Consider the following 25,313-nt stretch of genomic DNA (forward strand, 5'->3'; position numbering starts at 1 on the left):
ACAAGAATTCTATGAACTCTTTAAAAGTCACTTGGGCATTCTTTCTAAGGTTCTCCTCAGGACATCCATGTTCTTCTCTCATAAACACCATACTTTATTACAAAACAATAACTGCAAAAATGAAGTTTGATTTTTTTTGTTTGTTTAAATTTACACCAAATCTAAAATACATGGAACAGAATGTGATTGATGACATGCAAGTGTTTATTTTCTCTTAGGCAAGAAATTAATTTTGCCTCTGAGTTTAAGATAAATGTTTCTATACATTATGCTTGTATTTTCTGATATTTTCTGATACAATTTTATTTTAGTCTTCTCTTTTGCTGAAATAAACATTTTGGTCTCCATTAATTCTGAATTCACAAAACACAGTGGAGACTTTTTTAGTTTTTGTTGTTGTTGTTGTTTGTTTGTTTTCTTTTTATCCCACAGACTATGTGCTTATGAAACTACAACACTGCTGTAGTGATAGCAAACTCTTTCATTTGTATTCCAGTTCGCGAAAAATTACTGATCTCCCCAAACTCAGGCATAGCATTATTAAAGACTCTTAAAATGGCTGTTTGAGGTGTTGGTTAGGAAATGGGGTATCCTTTTAATTGACCAGTCTATTGTCAATTGACTATTGTCAATTGAATATTGACAATATTGACTGTTGTCTCCAACATAGGCCCCCATTTTTTTCCCCTCTCCCCTCCTTTTTTTTTTCAATTGCTACTTAATCACATCGTTTAAAACCATTCTTCGCCAAACTTAAATGCACAGAAAAGCCTAGGACCACTTAGTACTAAAATCTCTCATATAACATAATTAGAAGTGTAATTATACTGAACTATACTTCTTCTTATACAGTTACAGTACTGCCAGTTCTACTTACTGCAAGTATCCCTGACTAATAAGTTGTATCACATAAGAGTTTTTTGTTCCATTGAAATCCACGGGAATTTTGTTATTGGTCTCAAAAGAAGAAGGGAAGAAAACTCCTTCACAAGAAATACTCCCTGTGAACTAACATACAGTGTCTGTTCTTACTCACAGACTGAAAGAGCTTTCTTATTCTGTTTCAAAATGTATAGTACAAAATAGTGTTTTATTTTTTTTCTCAGAAATGTAGAAAACTGCATAAAGTATCAGACCACTCTTTGGCTGTTTAGATAAACCAGCCATCTTATCGTGCCCCAGAGACACGAGACAGAGACAGTAAACAGATAGCATGGGATCTTCTGTTTAACACTGACCTACCCATAGCAAGTCCTATCAAGTTCACTTGAGCATGTCTTTGACTGAAGGCAAATTAGATTAGGTCAGTCCGAGGCAAGAAGGCACCTGCCGTTAACCCTCTCTCAACCCTAGTTTTACTGTTCTTGAGGAATGATGTGCAACAGCACCACTGCCAACCCTTTTCTTCCTGGATTTTATAGTTCAGGCTACAATTTAAAACTTTTGAGAGGTCAAGACAACATTTGTTCCCTCCAAGACACTAGCTCTTTGTTTACATTTTATTCCTAAGTATCACTGGGTGGCACAGACTTACTCAAAGCAGGGAAAGGAAAATTGGCTTTGAAATGCAGCCTTTTAAAATATTATGCAGCTTGTTTGTTCCGCTACTAAAAACTGACTACATTTCCTCATTTTTTAAATCTAAAAGCTCCAAAAACATTGGTAGGGCCAGGGACAGTACTGAGGAAACAGCTTAATAGTTTTGCAGGGCAGGCAAATGTCCTGTGGAGCACCATTCTGTGAATGAAACTTGTTAATGGTAACAAGAGTCAGACACATATGCATGGGAAGGAGGCAATGCCTAAATTGCTTTTCAGTTAAAATAAGTGCTTCATTAAAGCTACTGTTTTGGAGATAGAGTTAATTAGACAGTTTCTGCAAGTGTCCATTTGTCACACAGGTATTTGAGTTTGTTAATGATGCCTTGATTTCATAACTGTCTATCCAGCTGCACGGAAAACACACACAAGAAGCATGCTATAGAGAAGTAGAGACACTGCATGCCCAGAGCTGCTCCACATGGCTGCCCTGGCAGCGGCCCACACTTCAGATAGTATCATTTAGCCTTCAAGAACCTCTCTGCCATTAATTGCTTCCAGGCTTCAATTGTCTTAAACACTTTCAACAGAAATCAGAGGCTGTTTAAATCCATGTTTGGTATTTGAATAGGAAAAAAATCACTACTGTCACTACTTAAGTGCTGGGAATTCAATATACTTCGCAGAATAGTACAATACCTACACTTACGACTCAATGTTTTCCATTTTGAATATCTTGTTTGCATTTTTATTTATTTTGAAATCAAACTACCTATTTAAAGCTAGGTTCTAACCCCACATGTACATTTTAAGTCTGTGTGTATCAAAGCATAAGTTTACATGTATGCATATGTACTTTCGAATGAAACAGCTCCATAACTTCTCAGATGGGTTTAAATTAAATAATAATAATAACTGCAGTTCACACATGAGGTGATTTGGGTTTGGGACCTAAAAGTATGGAATTGTTTCACAGTGTATATATTGGTTTGCCATAAAATCAGTTTTCCAGTACTGAAGAGAGAAGCTAAGAACTGGGAGACTGTCTCTCCCGTGCTCTCTATACTGGTGCTGACAGCATACCAGAATTTGGAAGGGGAGCAGGACTGGCCCAGAACTGAATAGAAAAGAGAGAGAAATCAGGCTGGGAATGATGCTAAGATGGGATGCTGCGATGAAGAGCCACAAGTTTGTGAAAGATAACCGGAACGCATTACTGGAGGATTTGGGAAGAGAAATCAAACACTATGCTTGACGGTATTGGTTTTACGTGGCAAAGCTTTGGAACTGTGTCCAGTTCTGGGCTCCCCGGTATAAAAAAGACAGGGATCTCCTGGAAAGAGTGCAGTGGATGGCCATAAAGATGATACAAGGCCTGGAGCATCTTCCTTATGAAGAAAGGCTGAGAGACCTGGGTCTGTTCAGCCTGGAAAAGAGAAGACTGAGAGGTGATCTTATCAATGTGTACAAATATCTGAGGGGTGGGAGACAGAAGGATGTAGCTAACCTCTTCTCAGTGGTTTGTGGGGATAGGACAAGGGGCAATGGCCACAAGATAGAACACAGGAAGTTCTGCACCGACATGCGAAAGAACTTCTTCACGGTGAGAGTGATGGAGAACCAGAACAGGCTGTCTAGAGAGGTTGTGGAGTCTCCTTCTCTGGAGATATTCAAGGCCCGTCTGGATGCCTACCTGGGCAGCCTGCTCTGAGGAACCTGCTTTGGCAGGGGGGTTGGACCCGATGATCTTTCGAGGTCCCTTCCAACCCCTACAGTTCTGTGATTCTGTGAAGTAGGGGGGCTTCAGGGGTGGCCTCTGTGGACCCTGTGGTATGGAGTCATGTGGGAGCAGTTCTTGAAGAGCTGCTGCCTGTAGGCAGCCACCGCAGGATCAGTTCAGGAAGGACGGCATCCTGTGGGAGGGACCCCATGGCGAGCAGGGGCAGAGAGGGACTGTGAAGGGGTGGTAGAGAGGAAGTATCATGGACTGACTGCAGCCCCCACTCCCTGCTCCCCTGTGCCAAATGGGAGGAGGAATTGGAAGAGGGTGGATAGGGAGAAGGTGTTTTTAGTGTTTTTGTCTGTTTGTTTTGTTTCTCACTTCTATAGCTTGTTAGTAATAGCTAATAAACTTTGTTAATCTTCCTATGCTAAGTCTGTTTTGCCCATGAAGATAATTGTAGACTGCTGTCCCTGTCCTTACCTCAGCCCTTGAGCCCTTTTCATTGCATTTCTCCCTCTTTCCCTTTGAGGAGGGGGAGTGAGAGAGTGGCTGTGGTGGAGCTCAGCTGCCCATCTGGGTAAAACCAACACACTGATGTACAGTTAAAATATAGGAACCAATACAAAGGGAAGAGAAGCTAGTGAAGACAAAGAATTAGGGCAAATTGGTGTAGTGACCCATGCAGACCTAAAGAAAACAATGGGCATGGTGAATGCTAGACAAGACACTGGCAGGAACAGTTTGGAGTTTGCAGCTATCAGAAAAAGGCTCTGAGATATCAGCTTTCCATACATTATCAGTAGCTATCTGCTAATCACTGTAGCAAAGATTTCAGCTTTTCTACACAAGCCTAGTCCATTGTGGTGGTTTTACCGTGCTAGGCAGTTGAACACCACAACCGCTCTCTCACTCCCCCTCCTCAGATGAGGAGGGGAAGAAGTAAAGGAAAGAACAACTCACGGGTTGAGATAAGGATAATTTAATTAAAGTGAAATATATAAATATATATATATATATATTATTAAGGAAATATTATGATTAATTAAACAATTCAACTAAAGGGAAAAAAGGGAAAGGGGAAGAGGGAGGGGGAAAGGGAATAACTAAACAAAACAAGTAAAGGCTATGTGGAAGTGCAGAGGAAAGAAATTACTCTCTACTTCCCACAAATGAGCGATGCTTGACCATGTCCTTGAAGCAGGGCCTCAACGCACGTAGCCGGTGTTCGGGAGGAGGACAGATGTTTTTCGCAACGAGAGTCCACCCCTCCCCTCTTCTTCCTTTTTCCACCTTTTATTGCTGAGCATCATATGGAATGGAATATCCCTTTGGTTGGTTTAGGTCAGCTGCCCTGGTGATGTTTCTCTCTTTTTGCCCACCCCCTAGGAGGGTCAGAGAGAGTCCTGATGCTGTGCCAGCACTGCTCAGCAGCAGACACAACACTGGTGTGATCCCACTGCTGTTCTAGCTACAAGTGCAGAGCACAGCACTGCATGGGCTGCTGCAGGGAAAGTTAACATCCCAGCCAGACCCAGTACATCCATGAGGATTCCTCCTCTTAAAGGACGCATGCCTACAACTTCTACTAATCATGGTTATCTTGTCCTCAGAGATCTTCATGGTGGATTGATACATTCCAGCTGTGCCAGTTGCCTGCTCAGGGCTTTCTATTTGGCAGTGCATAATGGAATATGTCTCTATAGATTGTTTTTAAAGCAAAAATGATATGCATGGCATTTGATTTGGAGTGTTTTAAGGTAACATCCAGCAATTAAGGAATGCCAGAACTCTAGTTTGATGTGAAACCTTAATTCACATGCCTTGTGCCTGCACAGATTAATAACAACATATTTGAATGTCAGCTGGTGTAAAGATGCACAGTTCCAGGGAAACAAAATGTTCACACTTCAGTTGTGTATTTGGCCCATCACTTAAAATTGAAAGCCCAGACTCATATAGAATTATCCTGAGCTTGAATCTGCTTAATCACTGTTCTGACTGCAATATGGCACGCTTCTGAGACACATTGCAAATAAATATTGGTTGTGAGATAATCCAAAAAGCCTAAGTTAGAATGATTAAGTCTCATAAAGTGATATTTCACCTTCATTACTACATTATGAGCAATTAGTCCAAAATACAGCAGAGACTTTAAAATAGAATGCAAAGCAGAAAATTAACCATCCATGCACACCTGTCACTCAGCAATAACATTATGTTTCAATATGGTTTTTCCATTGTCAAGGAAGAGCTTAGAACTCACCTTGTGTTATTTTTTACAAGACCATATAATTTTATTTTGTAAATACAATAAAAAAGAAAGAAGAATTAATTTGATTGGAGAGCAAACAAAGATATTTTAAGGGTCCTCTTTAAAACTGAAGATGATGTTGTAAGACCCAGGCTTAAACTTATATGGGAGTCTAGCAGAAGGTCTTGTTGGTGCAACTAAGACTTTCAGTTGGTTCCCTAAAGAGGCATACTATGTCAGCAAAGGCTATAATTAAACTACCAAAGCCCATCAGTTTTGTCTACATGGAAATGTTATTGCGATATTAAATGAAGTTAATTAAAAGTGGTGTAAATCAGGTGGATAACTTTATGCTGGGAAAAAAAAAAAAAAGACAGATGTGTTCTGTGTAGCTTTGGAGGGCATTGTGAGCTACCTCCAGCCAGTGCATGGTTTTACTTAGTGCATCAATAGTAGCTGAAGCAGACTGCACTGGTTCATCTCTGCTTGTGTTATGACAGCAACATGAAGAGTGAGACTGTTTAGAGAGGCCAACCCTTACACCTGCACTGACATGCTCCATGTGTCTGACTGCAGCAGTCTCCACTACACCTCAATTCTTCAGATTTCATTCTCTCACCTGTAACAGCCATGTGCTGCTGTCAGAAGACCAAACTGCACCACCAAAACAAAACAGATCAACTTATGAGAAATTTTGAATTAAATGGGACTTTTTCAGTCTTTCTCCCATTTGTTCAGCATCAGTCACCCAGGCAGTTTGTCACTGTCAGCACTCCTCAAGTTCCTTGTGTTGGACAGCCGCTGAAGAGCCACGTTCAAGTCTCTTAAGCTTGTATTTGTCTATGTAAGCTTCAGTACTGTCTCACTCCTTTGACTGTATGGCATAGTACTTTAGAACAGGAAGATTTGCTCTTTCTTGGCCCCCCCCCCCCCCCCCTTTTTTTTTTTTAACACCTTTACAGGAGTACGTGGATTCCCCAGATTTCTTAAACTCAGACATTCAGCTGTAACACATTGCCTACCACTGATTTCTCACATCTTTAGAATTTAAAAAATATTCTGACCTTACATCAAGGACACAACCTCCTCTTCTTCCGGTATTCTCCTGAGGTTTCTCCTTTGGAGCATGAAACCTCCCTTTTTCGCTAATATCACTGCAAAATCCTTATTTATTTATTTATTAATGTCTTCCTGCTGAAAGACTTCTAATTAGCCTGCTCAGATGATTGAAGGCTTCTCTTGACCTCAGTGCCCTACCTTTTGCAGTCGACATTCAGAATACACTGCATCATTCTATGACCCAGAGTAAAATTATTTCATCTGTTGCTCTCTTTTTATTATAATGATAATGGAGTAATACTCTTCACTTATATTACCAACATACCTGGAATCTTAATATTTGTAATAAACTTCAACACAGAGGAACAGATTTTGAACTATATGGGAGGGACAGGAGTTCAGGAGCTGGTATCAAAACACCATTCAGCTGCTACCAAGCAGAAAAAATACTCCTCAGACACATACAAATGTTTTACGCTATGACACCAAACAGGAAAGTACTCCTTGGCTGCTTGTGATATACCTATTGCCATACAGGGCAACTCTTGCTATTTTATTTTTTTTTTTTCTCCAACAGCACGAGGCAGGAATTGAGATAGAGAATCTGGCCCCAAAATGTTACATAAACTCAAGTCGTATTATTAGGTTCCCTCAAGAAACCTGATCAGTATTAAACACTGTCTTTCAGTGCTTTGAGTCAAAGTGCTCCTAATAAGCAAGGACAACCTACACCACAATGTACAGACATTTTAAATAAGAGAAATAACAGCTCCAAAACATTATTTTGATTTTTACAGAATACTAACGTAACATCTGAGCACTCTAATAGAGGGAAAAGTAAGTTAGGTGAGACTGCCCATAGAGAATTTCTTCACCTGATCACACCAATTTGCAGAGATGAATTGTATGGAAGGAGCCATGCAATGCCAAATTTCATGATAAATGGACACTATGACAGCAAAAGATTTCCCCTAATGTTCCAATTGCTTTTCAACATTTGAAATTTAATTACTTGGAAAAAAAAAATATATGCAAAAGCCATCAATACCCCAACTATGACACAGTATTTTCAACTTGAGAAGACATTTTCTTTCCCCATAAAGGGAACTTCAGGTGTGAACCCATGGGAGGCAGATCTCAGACACTATGACAATGTTGCTATAGCAATTATTTGTGGCAACGTGCAACAGTCGCATTTTAGCTCTCAAGCATACTGCTCAGTTCATGCATGCTGTTCATAACCAGAATATAAACTACTTGATGCTTATTGTACCCTAATAAGATTTGTAAATTACTTATTGTGATGCACTTCCAATAACTAGGAATGGAAGAATAGTTTTTGTTAGCAATATTCAGAAAAAAATATATATCCATGCATTCGATTAGATATTTCAACTGCTGTTTTCCACTAAGTCAAAGATATTCTAAAAGCAATCAATTACATTTTCTGAATTATTGTGCATAATACATTATTCAAATGGGGTCCGGTTTGAATAACAGCTATTTAAGATCAGGTTAATATTTAGAAGCAAATGAAGAAAAACGTAGATCAAGATAAAATTTTATAACCATTCAGCATATAAGAGAGGTGTGAAAATACAGTGTTCAATTATTCTCAAAAGCCCAAGCAGCTGATAAAGCAGAAATAACTGAATCAACCTTGCATGTATTTTGTCCATTTAGTCATATTTCACTGCTCAGCTAAACTAAATTTCCTGCTATGTTCATTAAAAATAAATGCAATTGTGCAACACTTGTGATATTAATGGGCAGATTCAGACCCCAAATCAAAACATCAGAGCCATCCCAGATTATGGCAGGGTTCATGCTTGAAGCAAGCTCAATCTAGCAAAGCGATCTATGAACATAAAACTCACAGACAATGGAAGAACTACCTCTGCAAAACAGACCTCCAGAGTGCTCAAATCTTGGATTCGGACAGCTAGAAGCACTTTCTTCTACCTACTGTTCTTTAATCCCCAATTAATTTTATTTATTGAACTTATGCTTTTAAAAGTGCTTCAGCAGCCAGAACAGAATGCATCCTAGGAGTGCATAATGCTTAATTTCACAACAAAATCTTTGGTAATGAAACATCCATCATGGTAAAAAGTGCCCTACATAAAATGAAGCCCATGGGGACCTAGCTATGCTTACCAAGATGGCAAAACGTCTCACTAAACTCTGTTAGATACACTGTGAGACAGTTCCTTTGCGTTTCCTTCCCAGTAGCTGCAGCCTATCGACTTAATATACACATATTTCAGCATGTCTTAATATTTTGCTTCAGTGTAATGAAACTTTTGCAACCAACCTCCTTTGTTCTCTCCAGCCCTCTTCTACAGCAGTGTCTGAATTAAAGAAGCAGTTATTAAATAACTCCTTACACAAATTACACTCAGATATTTTGGGGGATGAAAATCACAGGAAAAAAAGGGCTCTCAGAGCAAGACTATCATTTCTCTTTGTCTGTTTGGCTTAAAATAAAATCCACAAGCTCCTATGACATTGAAGTCATACTTCTTAACTCCATCTATCAAGGTGTGGAGCAGGCTAGCCACTCCCTGTAGCTTGTTACTGGTAACAGAGCAAAGTCATTTTCAAAAATGCATTTGACTCATGTTAATGCTCAATTTGGAAGGACCTGCATTGTTTTCAGTGCATACAGGCTGCCCCGTCAGCCTTGGGCTTTATTTTATTTTTTTATTTTTTCAAACTCCAAACAATTAAACAAGTGGTAGCTAATGTTAGTAATTAGCCGTTGTGTATAGAACTGCTCTTTAGTTTCTCTAATTCTCCACATTAAAAAGGATGAGAGAAAGCTGAGGCTGATGTTTAAAAGTACAGGGTTCTTGATAAGGGACAGGCATACAGATGTCTACACAGTCCCAGGGGCTTTATCAGCTGGGGAAAAGGTGCCTAGGAAACTCATCTGTAACTCCCATCCCGTAATACAGGGGTCACCCTGACACAGTAAAAGAATAACATTCTCCCAGGTTATGCTGCACCCTGGGATTCAGTCCTCTTTCTGTCTGAACTTGAATCCACCTGATATGGTTGTTCTGCAATCTTGAAACTCAGCTCCTGCCTTATTAGCCGTAATACCATGCAACTGTAATGCCATAACCCCAAGCAAAACCCTCTCCTATCCTAGCATTTACCTGCAAACACACACACACACACACACAATATTCAAATGCCCCAAGTCCCAGCTTTTAAAAACAACACAGAATGAAGAAAATCCTTATTTTCCAGAGCAGCAATGAGAAATACATGTTCTCAATTAGGCAGCTGGTACTTGCCTAGCATAGGGTTCTTATTGCTGCGAAAACAAGGGAAATGACAGCCTTCCCTGCAGTAAATCCCTTTTTGGACCTGGATTTATTTTGGTAGAAATGATCACCTTGGTGCACATAGCTCCACACTTAAAGCTTTCTGCAGTGGCTTCCAATTAAAACAGCAGGACAGAGAGCAAATGGCCCATTTCCTTCCCTTAAAACCTGCTGCACCCACGGCTCTGTTTTGATTGAACAACCTTACCATGGCTTTATATGTTTCTTAGAAAGCACCTCGAGTAAAAGGTGGGCACTAATGGAGAATGTACAGAGTGGTGGCTAGTAGTTTCCAGCTCAATCAGAGACGAATTAGTAGTTTGGTTCCTGAAGGCAGGACATGGGTCCTGGCCAGCAGCTCCCACCTCTGTGGAGGAGAAAGCACTACACCACCGCGTCACCCCACCTCCTGCCCCTTCTCCTCCCCACTGTGGCATTTCTTCAGCTGGGCATGGGGAATGCTAGGAGACGGGGTGTTTAAAGCAATTCTTTTCTGAAAGTTAAAGCTGCAATTATCAGATTATGCTAACAGCTAAAATCTCTGCTGTACTTGTCAATGTGTACTCAGAAAGGCTGTTATCCTCTGCATCAATTTAACAGTAGTAGACTGAGCATTAGGTGGTTCTTATGTGCATGGAAAATGCAAAGCAAGTTCCCCCACAAAACGACTCCATAAATCAGAAGTTCTGAAAGTGCAGGAGTGAAGCCAGAAAAAGGCGATTATAATCCCCAAACACTGACTTGGAGGAGGCAGAATTCTCACAATGGCATACACAGTTACAGGCAAGACTTGCAAAATTTATTCTCAATTAAACATTAGTGTAAGGATCAATAAAGATCATTTGTCTACATTGCCTTCACTACCAATTGACCTTGCTGTTAGTAAAAGTAGGAAACAGCTTTTTTCATCAATACAGGAGCAAATATAGATTGATATTTATCACTAGATGGTCTGCTTAGAGCCTTCTAGTTTTCTTTGAAGGACCACAAATTATTCACAACATTGCAGGATTTCTTCAGTGATTACATCTGATGCATTTTATACAACATCCTTGCTTTTGTATCTGATATCGAACCCTATAAAACACATCATTTTATAGAGAACCTGGAATTGGATTCCTCTGCAACAGAATATTTCTTCCCTTGACTGTCTGCAGTGCTTTATAAAATATTTATTGATAGGATGCCTAAAAATACGCATAGGCCGGCATAGCTTTAAGATGGATGACTATTTAGCAGACATACACTAGATTTCACACCACAGGGTTCTTATTAGGCATAGTTGCCTAGAAATCACAATTATTTTCTGACATATGATTATAAATATTTTCATTAAAAATGAATAATTTAGCTCACTGAACAGACAAAATTAAGTAAGTTTTACTTCTTCAAGGCTCCCCAGCAAAAGCTGGGGGGTATATGGAAGACCAAGCTGAACAAGTTTGTGCCTTTCTGCCTGTTAGTTATTTATCTGAAAACAGAATTGAATTACTCTTTGTACGAAACACATCATGTGTTGGGGGTTCAGTTTTAGCACAAAATGCAGGGAGGCTGTTTTGGTTCTGACATTTCCTGTTGCAACTTAGCTTGATACTGAAAATTCCCATCCTCTGCAATCCACTGGGCTTTGCTGGCTGCATACAGATGAGACAGGGTATTTCTCCACAATGAAAATGGAAAGGCAGATCCCTTCCCTAGCTAATTAAGGAAGTAACAAACACACTTCTGGCTGCACACCAAGAGGCACAAATTCCCCAGGGAAGCCTGGCACCAGCAGCAGAGGTAGGCAGGGATGCGAATGGTGACTGTCCCAGCTCACTGCTCCTTTCTGATGGGCTCCTGCTTTGGGTGTGTCATTGGCACCACGACATTGTGTGTGTTTCACTGAGAAATCTCCCGCTGCCTCCACCTGACCTGGTTCAGCTGATTTCCCCAAGGGCAGATGGCAAACCAGATCTGGAGAGAGCTCTACCAGAATACAGCCATGCTCCCTCTCTGCTGCAAGTGCCTGGGATTTGGGAACAGTGGCTTTCAAGCAAGGGATCACCATGATTCCCAGCTATTTCATTAAGGATGCTGAGGGGTTCATCCTGGTCTGTTACTTGTAATTTATTATTATTATTTTAAAAAGATAATTAATTCCCCTGTGATGTAGGGAACCCTCCCAGCAATCAGGTTTTTCATTCCCAGTGGGGTTTGTGTGAAGCACATCAAGGTAGCATCTATTTCTTATGAGACTGCAGTAGTCTAGCTCTATACAGTTTCTCCATCTATATTGCACTTTCCAAAAAACATGGCTCAGTATGCTAAAAACACACCTCAACTACAAACTACACACCCAGCCTGAGCATACCTGCAATTAATTTCCTAGAATATTTTATTCACAAGCACATCTGTTATAGCATATTCCACCATATTCAAGGGACTACATAAAAGCCCGTTATCTGCCGTCTGTAGGCATATAATGCATCAATCTCATGCAAAACAATAGCATTGCTTTCCTTAAAACAATGGCTGGAGGAATTGTATACTACAGAGGATTTCTGCTTGATGAGCACAGAAATCTTAATTGAGATTTAATGTTTACTTTACCTGGTTAAGCACAGAGCAAACACCATACTGTGAAACAACAACAACAAAATACGTTCAAAAGCTAATTAACAGTAGTTGAAACTTGCTCAGTTCAAACAATAACCTGCCCAAGCAACAGGCGCTTTTCAGCACGGTAATGCTTAGCCTCACAGATAAACCTTTGAACCGGCTGTGTTGTTGCAGGCACCCAAACCACTAATTAAAATAGGATAACTCAAAAGAAAGCATTATCTTACCTGCAGAAGAAGAAAATGACTAAATATTTAATTCTTCTCTCGTAGACAGTGAACTAGAAAATAGGCAAAGTGAGTACGTGCGTGTTTGTGGGAGACTGTTTAATCCCTCTATTTGGTAATTCTTAGAAAGATACAATCATCATTTCACAGTTGCTTTCACATAGGTCATTGTTGTACAGCTCAAAACTTCATTAAAGTGTCAATTCAAAGGCTGGCAAAGCCTTCCATACAGCTGGGTTCAGCTTTAGATCAGACACTAACTGGGAAGTCTGCACTACCTTTACCAGTGTTAAGGATCAGCTTGAGTGAAGAGGTCTCCCATTCACTTCTTGCAATGGTTTTAATCTTGCCACTTTCACTTGCAGAGGACTACATACATTTAGTAGCACTAGAGATTCAAATCATTATTCTTGACTCATGTCCAAGCATTTTGAACCCCCACATACTTAGACAGCCAAAATAAAACTAATTTCAGTCCTGATCCAAACCCAGCTGAACTCAGTAAGAACACTCCCTGCTTTTTGTTACACGGTGCAATCACCCATGATGTCCAAGAGCCTTTGTTATGCTTTATTTTCAGGGTGTCCTGCTGTATCTGATCTGGTAAGAATTTACAGTTTATAGAAGCATGAGCTGTAACACTTTGGTGCAAAACTGAGAGCTGGGGACACGGTCAGGTACACAAAAGAGAAAAACAGTACTTTCATGAAAGGAACAGCTCTGCATTAAAATATAGAAATATGCAAGGAACAAATAGCTCTGATTATACTAGATAAGAAAATTATCAGCAAAGTGGAATGCCACAATCTCAGAAATACACAGAAAACCTTATCAGACATAGTATCTAATTTTCTTAAGCAATTAGGACCGCTTTTGAAGACTCATTCTATTTCTCATGATAGCTGGTCTACTTTCCTCATTCCATTTTTAAATACTGGGGATAACAAGGATATGGATTAACAACTGATTTTAATGACATGTAACACTGCTAACATACATATAATGCAGTAATTGCATACAAATCACTTCAACGAACCACTATCCACAAATCTGCCAGTTTGCCTTTAAAAGTGAAACCCTAACCTGTCAAAATCAAATTGGATTTTCACTGAAGGGTCAACATTCATAAATGAAAGACTATTAAAATAATTTAAAAATCAAACAGCAAAAAGCCAGAATTGCTTTACAAGAAAACTCTTCCCCTATTTAATCTTTAAATGCATCTCCCACTGCTGCTCCCATCCCATGTCAATGGGATTTAAGTAGAAGTTTTCAGAAGTAAGGATGAATTCATTTGCTGTAAATTCACTGACTGGGTCTTCAGGGCTTATGAAGGATTACTCCCACTGCTGCCAGAGGGCATTTTGCCTGGATAAAGATGAGCTTGTACCTGGAAAAATCTACCAGCCTCTGTCCTCAATAGGTTCTATGGAAGTTCTGATCATTAAAAGAGGAGTTCCTTGATTAGGACTAGTTGGTAGGTTGTTCCACGGTTACTGAGACATGTTCTTAGATAAAGGAGATAATAAAAATAAATAAATGAACTGTTGCTAACAGACCACTTTGGTAGAAAACATGGTTATTCTAGATAACGACACGGTTAATATACAGTAGTATTTTTCAGATAATGGCTGCCTTCCCTAGGACGATGGTGAAAGGCAGCCCCAGAGGTCATGAGATATTGTGGCTACACCACTGTGTTAGTCAGGGTCATGCAATCGTTGTCAAAATTTTGAAGCACAGATACGCTGAACTAGATAATGTTACATAGCTTCTGTTTTACCCCTGAAAAATGTGCAACTCTAGTTATTATAATAAATTATAATAAAAATAAAATGATAATTTAAAAAATGGCAGTTCTGAACATGAAATCAGCAAATTGAGAATTATTGGTGTTAGGAAAGAAGCATCTGAAAAATGTTCAGTAATAAGAATCTAGATTAGGCTAGAAGGGAGGTTAAGATGCCCTAATGTTCTTGGTTTCTAAAAAGGGACAACAGGACTGTCCAAGACAGGTTCCCCAATCACTGACTCAATTAAGAAATATTTTCTGCAATGTATTTAATTATTTAATTATCTCTTTCACCATCTCTGAGAATTTGATCAGGGCTTACTACACTGTTTTAAGGAGTGCTCTTCAGGACAATATCAACTGAGAAGTTAGGGGTAGCACATCTGTCCAAAGAAGGTACTCTACCTGAAATCAGTTTACTTAAATGCAATCTTTTTCCTTTGTATCAGAGCTGAGAGCTATCTGTGATCATTCTCAAATATATAGGCTGTCCTCCACAGCTGAACCACTGCAGAGAAAATGGGAGATTGTGTATCATATTTTTCTACAACTCTGCTTGAATAGAAAAAAACAACTATTCACTGGTCTTGACTTGACATGAAAATATGAACATACATATAAGTGATGATGGTTTAGTATAAGACATGAAAAACAGGCACTTTGCAAAGTTTACCATGAACTGAACGTGTATTAGTTAAATGGTGACACAAACGTGTAGGTGAAATTTTCTCCAAAATGCCAGAATAATGTTATTAATACTTGTTTTACACAACTCTTGCTTGGTTCCTCAAATTCAGCTAAAACTTAGAAGGCATCTCTTTGCTGTCACATTCAGAAATGAATGAAGAATTAGATGTTCCCAGCGATGGATGAAGGAACAGTACTTTCCACATCTCAGCTAGAAATACTGGTAATGCTTCATTTGACACCAATTTTGCAAGGAAGCAGGGCCAGGAAGCCTGTGACCCCCAGTGCCAAGCCCTTGTCTGTCTGGATGTGCTTGGCTAACAGAGACACAGACTCTAGCTTGGTATCTGAATAAAGCTAGTTACCAAGATGTGAGAGAACACTAACCAACATTTTTCACAGCTTTGCTTGGTCTTAATCCAGTTATCAACACAGCTAAGGCAACATCTTTCCATTTTGCTCCCTACAGCTCATCAGTAGTAGAGGCATATGACACGCACTAATAGTCTGATACACAACTGATGCTGCTTATAGTTCATTCAAGGGGAATAATGTTATTTTCTGGGGCCATCTTACTAATTAGTAGTCTCACATGGTCCTGTCTAATTAATCACAAGCAACTGAGAGTCTTCTCTTGGAAATGAAATGGATCACAGTTGAGGTAGGCTTTTGATGGCTATTAGGCACTTTACACTGCATTTTTAGATCACTTACCCAGGTTACTTTCAGTTGCTTTATTCCTACATACAATAATACCTGAGGTTGCAAAGCTGACTTTGATCTCTGAAGCCACCTGGATACTGGGCTATAAAAAGAATAAAAGAAAGTCTGCTAGAGCAGTCATGTCACAGTGCAAGAAAGGAGCAAGGGTCATGGACCAGCTGCCAAAGCCCCTCATCCTGCTGTTGCAGCACACTGCAAGAATGATCTCACCGTCATAAAAGCTGCTGCTCTTTCCTGTTTCAGATGAATCACCTACATAGCACTCAGAACAGGTATTACATATCGTTAAGGATGCAAGCAAAAGGGTCTCAAACAGACTTTTCCAGGACTAGGTTGACCACCTCAGTTGCTTATTTTAGAGTGCCAGAAAATAAAGATCAGACAAAGTGACGGATACACTCTTACGGACTTAAAATTGGCTATTATTTCCTTTTAAACTGCCTGCAATGCAAAACCAGTGAAATTTGAATGTCAATCTGTATCCTTTCTGCCTCCTACATTACCAGCAGTAACCCTGAAGTAGTATTTTGCAAAAGTTGCCTTCATAGCCTTTTCTGATGTCTCCACTACCATTTCACTTATATTACCTAAATTTATATCCACTAGAAAGGGGGATTACATAGAAATATAAAATTTCTGCACAGGTAAAGCTGCAAAGGGGTGGGTTAAAGATGATGAAGATGACTGTTTTCAGTGTAGTTTACAAAAAAATGTGGGCTCCTACTTTAGTATGCCTCCAGGTAAAAATCATGCAACCAGCAATTGAGCACTTAAGATGCAGAATTATGCTCACTCTCTCCTAGCCATTCTGTGTGCCTTGACTACTGCAAGAGCTAGCAGAAACTTCCTGCTGTCTATTAAGTTATCTAGAATAACTTAACTAAAGAGATAAGAGTAGCCAAAAGGCTTTTCTCTAAAGTCTTTTCCTAACCAAAATTGAACAAAGCCAGCCATGATTCAACACGCACTGAATGCAACATGGGAATCCTGCAGGGATTCCCCACTGGGCCAGGCTGAGTTTAAGCCCATATAACCATAGGATGCAAATGACATTTCTCAGGACCAAGCCCAAAAATGCACAAGGGAGTGCTGCTCCAGCACTGTGCCCTTTATGCCTAGGAAGAGAGGAGAGTTATTTCTGGCAGTGATGAAACGGGGGCTGAAATCAGTCACTAATGGTCACAAGGGACTCTGCAGATCCGCAGACACAGAGGGCCCGGGGCTTCTCAGGCTGTTCAGGGCAGATGGACATCCTCTATGAAATCACAAGCTACATTTTTAGCTTGGCTTTGCAAACTGCTGTGAAGCTGGCATGCACCAGGGGAAGTGAGCTTGCCCAGGATGCAGTGCTTGACGTTGACCTCAGCATCACAGAACGTATTCACATTTGGGAATAGAGCTTACCAGAGGGTTTTTTGTTGTTGTTGTTGTTGTTCATTTTTGTTTTTTTTAACATTCCGCTGTGATTTTGGATGAGCACTATCCATCCCCCCCCGCCCCATCCCCACAGCCACCTTGCTGCTCTGAAAGGCGGCAGACTTTTGCTCTTCCTCAAGCTCCATTATACTCAATTCCTCAGTTCCCCCATCTTTGGTGCATTACTGACATTCAAACAACACTATTTAATACACCTATGTGGTATGTAACACTGTGAATTTTAGTCCACATCCCTGTTACTGAGGAATTGTAACGTTAGTGAAGAATTCACTCAAAAACATGCTTTACTCCTAATGGCCATATGAACTCCATTTGTGTGCACTACTGTACAATATACTCTACACAAATAATGTACATTTGCTCATGTTCTATGTACTCTGTGGGCATCGCATCTCTTAAAGACCTGTTGGTCATGCAAGACAAAACAGGTGAAAACTAAAAGCCATCCTCTACTCCCTTGATGCAGATCTGCCCCAGATGCATTGTCTGCTTTGAGGGAGCTTTAAAAATTGGTCGTGGTCACAGTGCAGATGCAGAGACCTTGGTGCTAATCAGCATTTTTCCAAATCTGAACTAGCTTACAAACCTCACTGGCTTACTGGTTTTGGTTAACAGTTCAAAAAACCTTTTAGACAAATTTCAAAATGCCCTGAAATTTCAAAATGCCTGAATGCTTTAAGGTAAAGCAGCACTAAACAACACACAAAAACCGAAGTATCTCCCCCAGCCTCCAGTACAGAGCAAAACTACAACAGTGTATGTAATGACGTAGCCTTAAGATCTTATATTGAGAATGAACTATGAAAGGAGTTTCAAAAAGAGGTAGAAAAGACAATGAAAAAAATCAGAACTACAAAAAAGAAAAAATCAAATACAAACTTGTGGAAACTTAAAATACTTTAAGCCTCTACTTCTTGTAGCTTAGCTTTTATTGGTTTGCAGCCATATCATAGCCATGTTAGAGAAACCAACCAACAACAAGGGAGTAACACTGCATTTCTTGGTCACAATAATCTACTCTGTGCTGAAGTCCATAAGTTATTATATTCATTTCTAGATTCTATCAAAAACATATGGACAGACTTAAACCAGAAAGTGTTCTAACATCATGGGTGTTACAGACATTCTGTGTGAGAAATGCCTTGTAGAATTTTACACCATCTGAAAGCCTCCCATTTATTCACTGGCAAGTAATAATTTAGTTCATGAGACGGAACTTAAAATGAATCATTTTGGTGAAAATGCCATCTTGTTCATTTTCCACTTCTGTTCTGATACACTTTCAGCAACAATCCACTAAGAGATAGCTTAGAATTCATATTCTGTGCTACGTAGTGCTACTTAGACTTCTTCCGGGGATAACAAATCAATGACTTCAAAGTCAATGAAAAAACCTCCATTGACTCTAAGGTTGACAGAATTTCACTCTACATTCACTTTTTTTTTTTTTTTTTTTTGGAAACCCACCCACACTGCTGCACACTTTCCACAGATGACTAAATAACCTGCACACTCAAAACATACATTGTAAAACTTGTCTTTTCCATATAGATTTTTAAGGCTGCATGCTTTTTTGTTTTGTTTTGTTTTTCCCCCTAACTACATTCTAAAACATTAGTAGAGAAAAATAAGCAGCACTTCTTGCCTTTTCTCTGCTTCATCTTAATATAGTACTTAGACTGGAAGTATTACTTGGAGTTTCACCCAAAAGGGATGGCAAGATACGAGCTGAAAAAATAAGATGGACCCTATTTAACTGTGTGCAACTATATAGCTAAATATAATTATGAGTCCTATAGGGAAAAATAAAGTACAATTCAAATGCATACAATGATAAAAAGAGAGATGTAATGCAGAAAAGCATAGCAAAATGCTATGATCATTCACATAATCCCACTGAGACCAACCTCTCATATTTTTGTCATACCCTTCCTGAATCTGCTGCTTAAATCAGCTTTCAAGAGAAGGAAAAAATACCCTATGGATTGAAAAAACATGTCAGAAACATTAAAATTAAAGAGAGAGAGAGAACAATACAGCCAGAAATCCACAGTTTCTGCTGGCTGAACACGCAGAGCAAATGTAATTTTTTTTTTTTTTTTTTTTTTGGTGGCAGAAAAGCTCATCAGTTAGTCACCTAAAAAATCTTTGTCAATTTGTAGGAATTCATACTCTTGAAACAAGTAAATGGCTACACTTTACATTGGTACACACAACTAGAAAGAATGATAAAATGTTTCAAGCTATTAAAAATGTCATCCAACAAGTTATAAAAACCACTTCCTGCTTATCAACAGGTTCCAACTGCCAAGCTTCTCCCTGGATAAGACTTAAATCGATGCTTTCCTCCACTAGTTACCTTGACCGTTAACTTAGATACGCAAAACCCAACCAAGCTGCAACACCATCAATAACCGTGTGAAGACATAAGGAGGTCTAAAGACAGGGAACAACTGCTGTCAGCAGTGGCAGTAGGTGACCCAAGGCAAAAGAACGTCAGGAGAGAGTGAGAAATCCTTCTGTGATACAGAGCTGCTTCAGTTTGAGTTCAGTTTACGTGGACACTGGAAAAGCATTGTATTGTCAGTGGTGGCAAACAGGCTGTGGATGGATAAACTGACAGTGATCCAAGATCTCCCATTTATTTGGGTTGCAACAGGTTAAATTGTTCCTTCACCTGTGTCACTAAAATACTCTCCCGATTGTATGTTTATTACTTAATCTACCTGGCACAGAAGCAAGTTCAAAAGATGAGATTTTTCTTTAGAAGCATCAGTATTTTAGTCTTCTGTTTGCACCTGAGTACTTTGGTACTCCATTCAAGTACTTTTCCTAATGGCAACAGGAGATGGCTACACCTCTGCATTTCCTCCAGGCCGTAAAGCTGTGCTGACAACTTGTAACTTTTTATGTTGTCTCAGATGTGCAAGGTCAAAAAATAAATCCTCTCTCAGTGTGGCTGGGGTTCTTGCTAAATCAGCATTACTCCGAGACATAAAGCACAGCTGAGTTTTTAAACATTGTCCTCAGGCCGTTTGTCTCTCCTTAATTCCTGTTGAATATTGATTTGGGATTTAAAGGTCCAGCTGCCCACCTAATCAGGTTGCCCCAGTCTATACAAACTTTGACTGATTAATTGGCTATTTTAAATGCACAGATACCTCAAGGACTAAAGAACATGGACAACGTGAACTTTTCGTCCCTTGCTTTATGCCACAAGGTTTTAGATCAAACTATATCATTGCTGAAGTACAGGCTTGTGCTTCAAGTTATGATCACCAACCAGATTTTTCTGTGTATTTCTTTTTCAGATATATCTAAGGCAAATATGTCTACTAGCCTTAGTTATAATAAATCCTAAAATACCAGAAAAATCACTTAATATTAAACTTGAGACCACATGTTGGCTTGTGAGATATTCATAACTTTAGCAGACCTTACATTAAGCAAATGGAATTCATTTTATACGTGTCATCTGGATGCATCTCTCCACAGGTGAGCTACCATCTAGGCAGGTTTAATGGACAATTCCTCAGGCTGCCCTAGCAATTACTCCTGTGCTGACCTGGAAGGATCATTAATATCAGGGAGTTGAGAGGCAATTCAATTTCCATGCTGGCTCAGCCCTAAGCTTCTTCTAAGTAGATGCTGTCAGCTGTGTCAAATTATATATGATGCCTAGGTGATGCAGAAGACTATTAGAAGTAGAGCTGGGAATGACAAACTCTACTCACAAAGTTTTCAGCCTGAACTTGGACAATGGTCTAAAATACCAACAGGCCAGAACCATTTACCATCGGGAAACTCTATCAATGACTGAAAATATTTTATTTTGGGGAAAAATGCAATAGGAAGAGCAAAACCAGGTAAGAATTAGCCAGAACAATAACATAAGAGCCGCTTTGCAGAGTTACATTTTGAGAGATTTAAATCCATAAGGAAAAAAATGACTTACTGGGAGAACTTTGAGGAAGACCAGCTAAGAAACACAAACAGAATTACACAATATACCGGGTACATTAAAATTACAAAGTTTTGATCCTCAACACCACAGCTGCGATCCAAAACAAACAAACAAAAAAAAACAGGAATCTCAGCTCCAATTCATCAGGTAACTTTTTTTTTTACAAACGTGCCATGAAATAGCCTCCCTGCCCACCTCCCCGACTGTAAATCCCCTCAACATGCCAGTTACAACCTGAAAACCAGGAAAATCTGACCAACCATCTTCAACACTTTATTATCTTCTGATTCATTTAAAAGAGAAAGTGTCAGAAAAGCCTTTCCCCTTTACTTTCTACCTAGTGAATGGAAAATGAGACATTTTGTACACAGATGCTGCTGCTGCCCCTCTTTAAAAAGCCCCTTTACCTCATTCGGCAAACCTTTTTTTCACCCTTTTCTTTGCCCACTATCACGACACGACCATCCCACCCGGTGCCAGCCCTGGCTTTGCCAGGAGAATTCCCATGGTGCCTGTGCCAAGGCATTTTAACTCTTCTGGGGAAGGAAAAGAAGCAAACAAATACCAAACTCCTCCTCAGAGGAGATCAGCACTCTCCCACAAACACATACCTCGCAGCTTCTTTTCAGGTAACATGGAAATCTTTGGAATCTATGCTCTTTTCAATTAGATGCCTTGGTGTTGTTTATTATTATTATTATTATTATTTTCCTTATAAATAAATTAATTAATACCCTTGCTCTTTGGTGTTAAAAGCAAGCAAATAAATAATCAATCCTTAAAAAATACACAAACACTTTTCATTGTAATAAACATGCAGCAATTTACCCTCCCCCAGAAGATTAGAATTAACTCCTTTAAAAGTGAAGCCACTTTGCATTATATATCATGAAATATTAGTCAATCAGATATAGTCATTCATTTGTATGCAATTTTTCTTATCAAAACATGCATATAACTCACAGAAAATCCAGTAGTACAAATGCTCACTGAAACAAATCAAATCAAAACAAATACACACATACGTACACACACATACACACATATTCTGAGCCAAAATGAAAAGCATGCATGGTCAGGGTTTAAGCAGCATTAAAGCCAAAATAATTGCTAGATTATCAACAACAAAGCAGCCTGGAAACTATTTGAAGCAGTTTTTATTCATGCTTTTATTTAATTCTTCTCAGTTTTCCTTTCCTTTATACTCATTTGCAGCAAACATGCTAAAAAATATCCCTATTGTTTAAAAAAGCAGAAGAGAAAAACAGAAGCATCCATGCTCAGGGTACCAAAGCGTTATTTTCTTGGAGCAGAAAAAAAAAAAAGAAAAAAGAAAAAAGAAAAGAAACACACAATTTAAAAGCTTTTCTATATTTAAAACAGATATCGTGCAGAAATTTGATCTTAATATTAATGACATGCAATCTCCAAGGAGACATAACATATTCTAATTAAAAAAAAAAAAAAGTCATATTCAGTAATCGGTGCAAAAGTCTTTTTTTTTTTTTTTTTTTTTTCTCCTCGCTCTCAGACTAATGGTATCTTAAACCCTGCATGCTGCAGTGCTTCGCCTGTGCTCTGCATCGGCTGTGAGAGAAGAAGCTACCTGAGAGTTTTCACAGTGCCATCTCATATCCATGTCTGCCTGGCTACCCCTGCGTGCTTATAGCTTTTTTTTTTTTTTTTAAAGCTTTTTTTTTTTTTTTTTTTTCTCTCTCTCTCTTAATTCTTAATGGAAAATCCTAGGAAATTTAGTCCATCCTCTGAAATCAATACTGGTGACAGGCGCGCTCCCTGCCTCCGCGGGAGCCGGGGATGATGGATCGCCTGCGCATCAGCCCGCCCTATCAGTGCCCCGCACTCGGGCGGCGCCAAGGCAGTGGCCGCGCCCGGCGGCGCGCAGCGGGGACCCGCCGCGATGCGGAGCCTCCGCGCAGCCCCGCGCTGGGACCGGGAGGGGATAAAGAGAGAGGGGAGAGGGAAGGGGAGCGCTGCCCCCCACCCCCGGCCCCTCGTCGCCCGCGGTGTTGTTGGGTGGAACCGTTCCCGTGGCTTTCAATAGAGCTTTAGGTGTTGAAGGGTGTATAATAAGGCTGAGCTCACAAAATAACACCACAAAATTACAACAGCAGCAGCAGCAATAATAATAATAATCCACCCAAACCCGCAAAATGGAAATGCCTGCCTTCATTTTGAAATCTTTCCCCACCCTATTGAATCTCAGACCTGAAACATAAACGTGCAGCAAATGCAGGGCTGGCTATGGGAGCTACGGTAATTCTTCCGCAGATATGAGCATCTGGATCACCTTATGGAAACCTTTTCTCTAACGTACATCTGTTATCACCAACCACAGTGGGAAACAGGATCGATTGCAGTTTTGCGAGGGGAGCGAAATGCTGGTAGCAGCATTGACAAAGAAAGCCATGTGTGAAAACACTTGGGTCAAGCCAGTCAACAAACCAAACCAAAAAAAACAACCAACCAACCAACCAACCACAACAACAACAACAAAGCTTCCAACTATATTATCTATTCAACAGATACCTTGAATAATACAACTTTCCTGTGATCTGCCCTAGTGAGGGCTTTCCCCTTCTCATTTCCTCCTCCTTAACAGTTAGAGTGAATCCTGGCAGCTATGAGTTTAAAGTTAACACATGACTCTCCTGCAGGACTTTTCCTACATCCCCTACAATAACATAGAATAACAGATGTCTCCACTAAGGAAGATGACAAGCGATCTACAAAAATTTGGGTGACTGAGCTTTGCAGTTCCCTTCACAGGAGCTGAATCTCACAGGATTGGGTCTATCTTCTTTAACTGTACATATAATCCAGTTTATCTTTAATTCTAAAGGCATTTCGAAATTGCAACACCAGCTGATAAAACACATGTCCACATGCAAATTACTGCTAAAATCCAAGTCGCATGGCAGTGAAATAAAACTAGTGCTACGTCTTTATAACCTTGATATTCTTCATGGGGAAACAAAAACAATAATAAAAAGATGGATTAATAAGGTCTCCATATGAGAAAGTTCTTCCTCCTTCTTTGACCCTCAGTCATGCACAGTGCTTCAATTTATTTAGCAGGCTTGCACAGCAGTGCCTAGAGTTTTAATATTCAGTTACTAAATCACAAGAACGTGCAATATGTGTTTGCAATTTTCTTTTCCCTATGAAGTGATGAATAACTACAACAACCCAACTAGATAGCAGCAAGTCCACTTGCTGGACACGGCTGCTGTCTGCACGTTTGCTGTAATTCAGTCTAAACAAAGATAGCGAAGGCTGAAAGAAATGAATGGCTTGTAGGAAACAAGGATATTGTTTGTTGTCTGTGCTACATGGCACTAATTAGAGACAAGTCTCTGGCCAGGGTCCGTCTCAGCCATACTGTGGCAAAACCTGACTCTTGACCCTGAGACTGGCAACCTTCAAGACAATCTGCAAATATCTAGCACATAAAGCACTAACTCACATCTTTTCCTAAGTTTTCTTTCTTCTGGTGTGGGTTAACAAGATAAAGTGGTCCTGGACCCTGACATTATGTTTTTACAGCTTCCACAGGTAAAATTCTCTCAACATTTCCACTTGGAGCAATTCTTGGCCCTCCAGGAAACACCCTAGAAATCCTGAGATCTCAGCTCTGCACCTTTGCCCTCAGTGAAGATGACAGAACTCCACCAGACCATAACTGTGTGGCCACTTGTGCAGTTGTTTTTCTATGGGGGTGGCAATGGCCAGCTTTTTTTACCCTTCTCTTCTCAGGGACTATGATAGAGGATAGCAAAAGCAATGCTGATATTTGCATCTGTGCTCTGACCACCCTTCTGACATCAGCATCAGTCTCCCCTGGGTTGCCTAAAAACAACCCTAGTCAAGATTGTGTTCTCAATGAAAGGAGTTCATCTGAGGGAGAATAAAAGAAAGGGAGAAAAGGGAGAAAAGGGAGAAAAGGGAGAAAAGGGAGAAA

General features: G+C 39.7%; 1 protein-coding gene across 38 annotated transcripts in view; it reads right to left on the minus strand.

Moving 5' to 3' along the window:
• The window catches only part of NRXN1 (neurexin 1), a 712,085-nt gene that overhangs the window by 25,765 nt on the left and 661,007 nt on the right, over positions 1-25,313 (minus strand). For 2 of the 38 annotated variants that reach the window (XM_035320213.1, XM_035320211.1), the window contains exon 1: positions 22,941-23,144. The exons of the other annotated variants lie outside the window; for them this stretch is intronic. In XM_035320213.1, coding sequence (XP_035176104.1) covers positions 22,941-22,973 — 33 coding nt within the window. In that variant the 5' untranslated portion in view covers positions 22,974-23,144. Of the gene's footprint in view, positions 1-22,940; positions 23,145-25,313 lie in introns of those variants that run through there. 38 annotated transcript variants of the gene reach the window in all.

This window comes from Oxyura jamaicensis, chromosome 3 (assembly GCF_011077185.1).
Source record: "Oxyura jamaicensis isolate SHBP4307 breed ruddy duck chromosome 3, BPBGC_Ojam_1.0, whole genome shotgun sequence".
NCBI classification, from domain to species: domain Eukaryota; kingdom Metazoa; phylum Chordata; class Aves; order Anseriformes; family Anatidae; genus Oxyura; species Oxyura jamaicensis.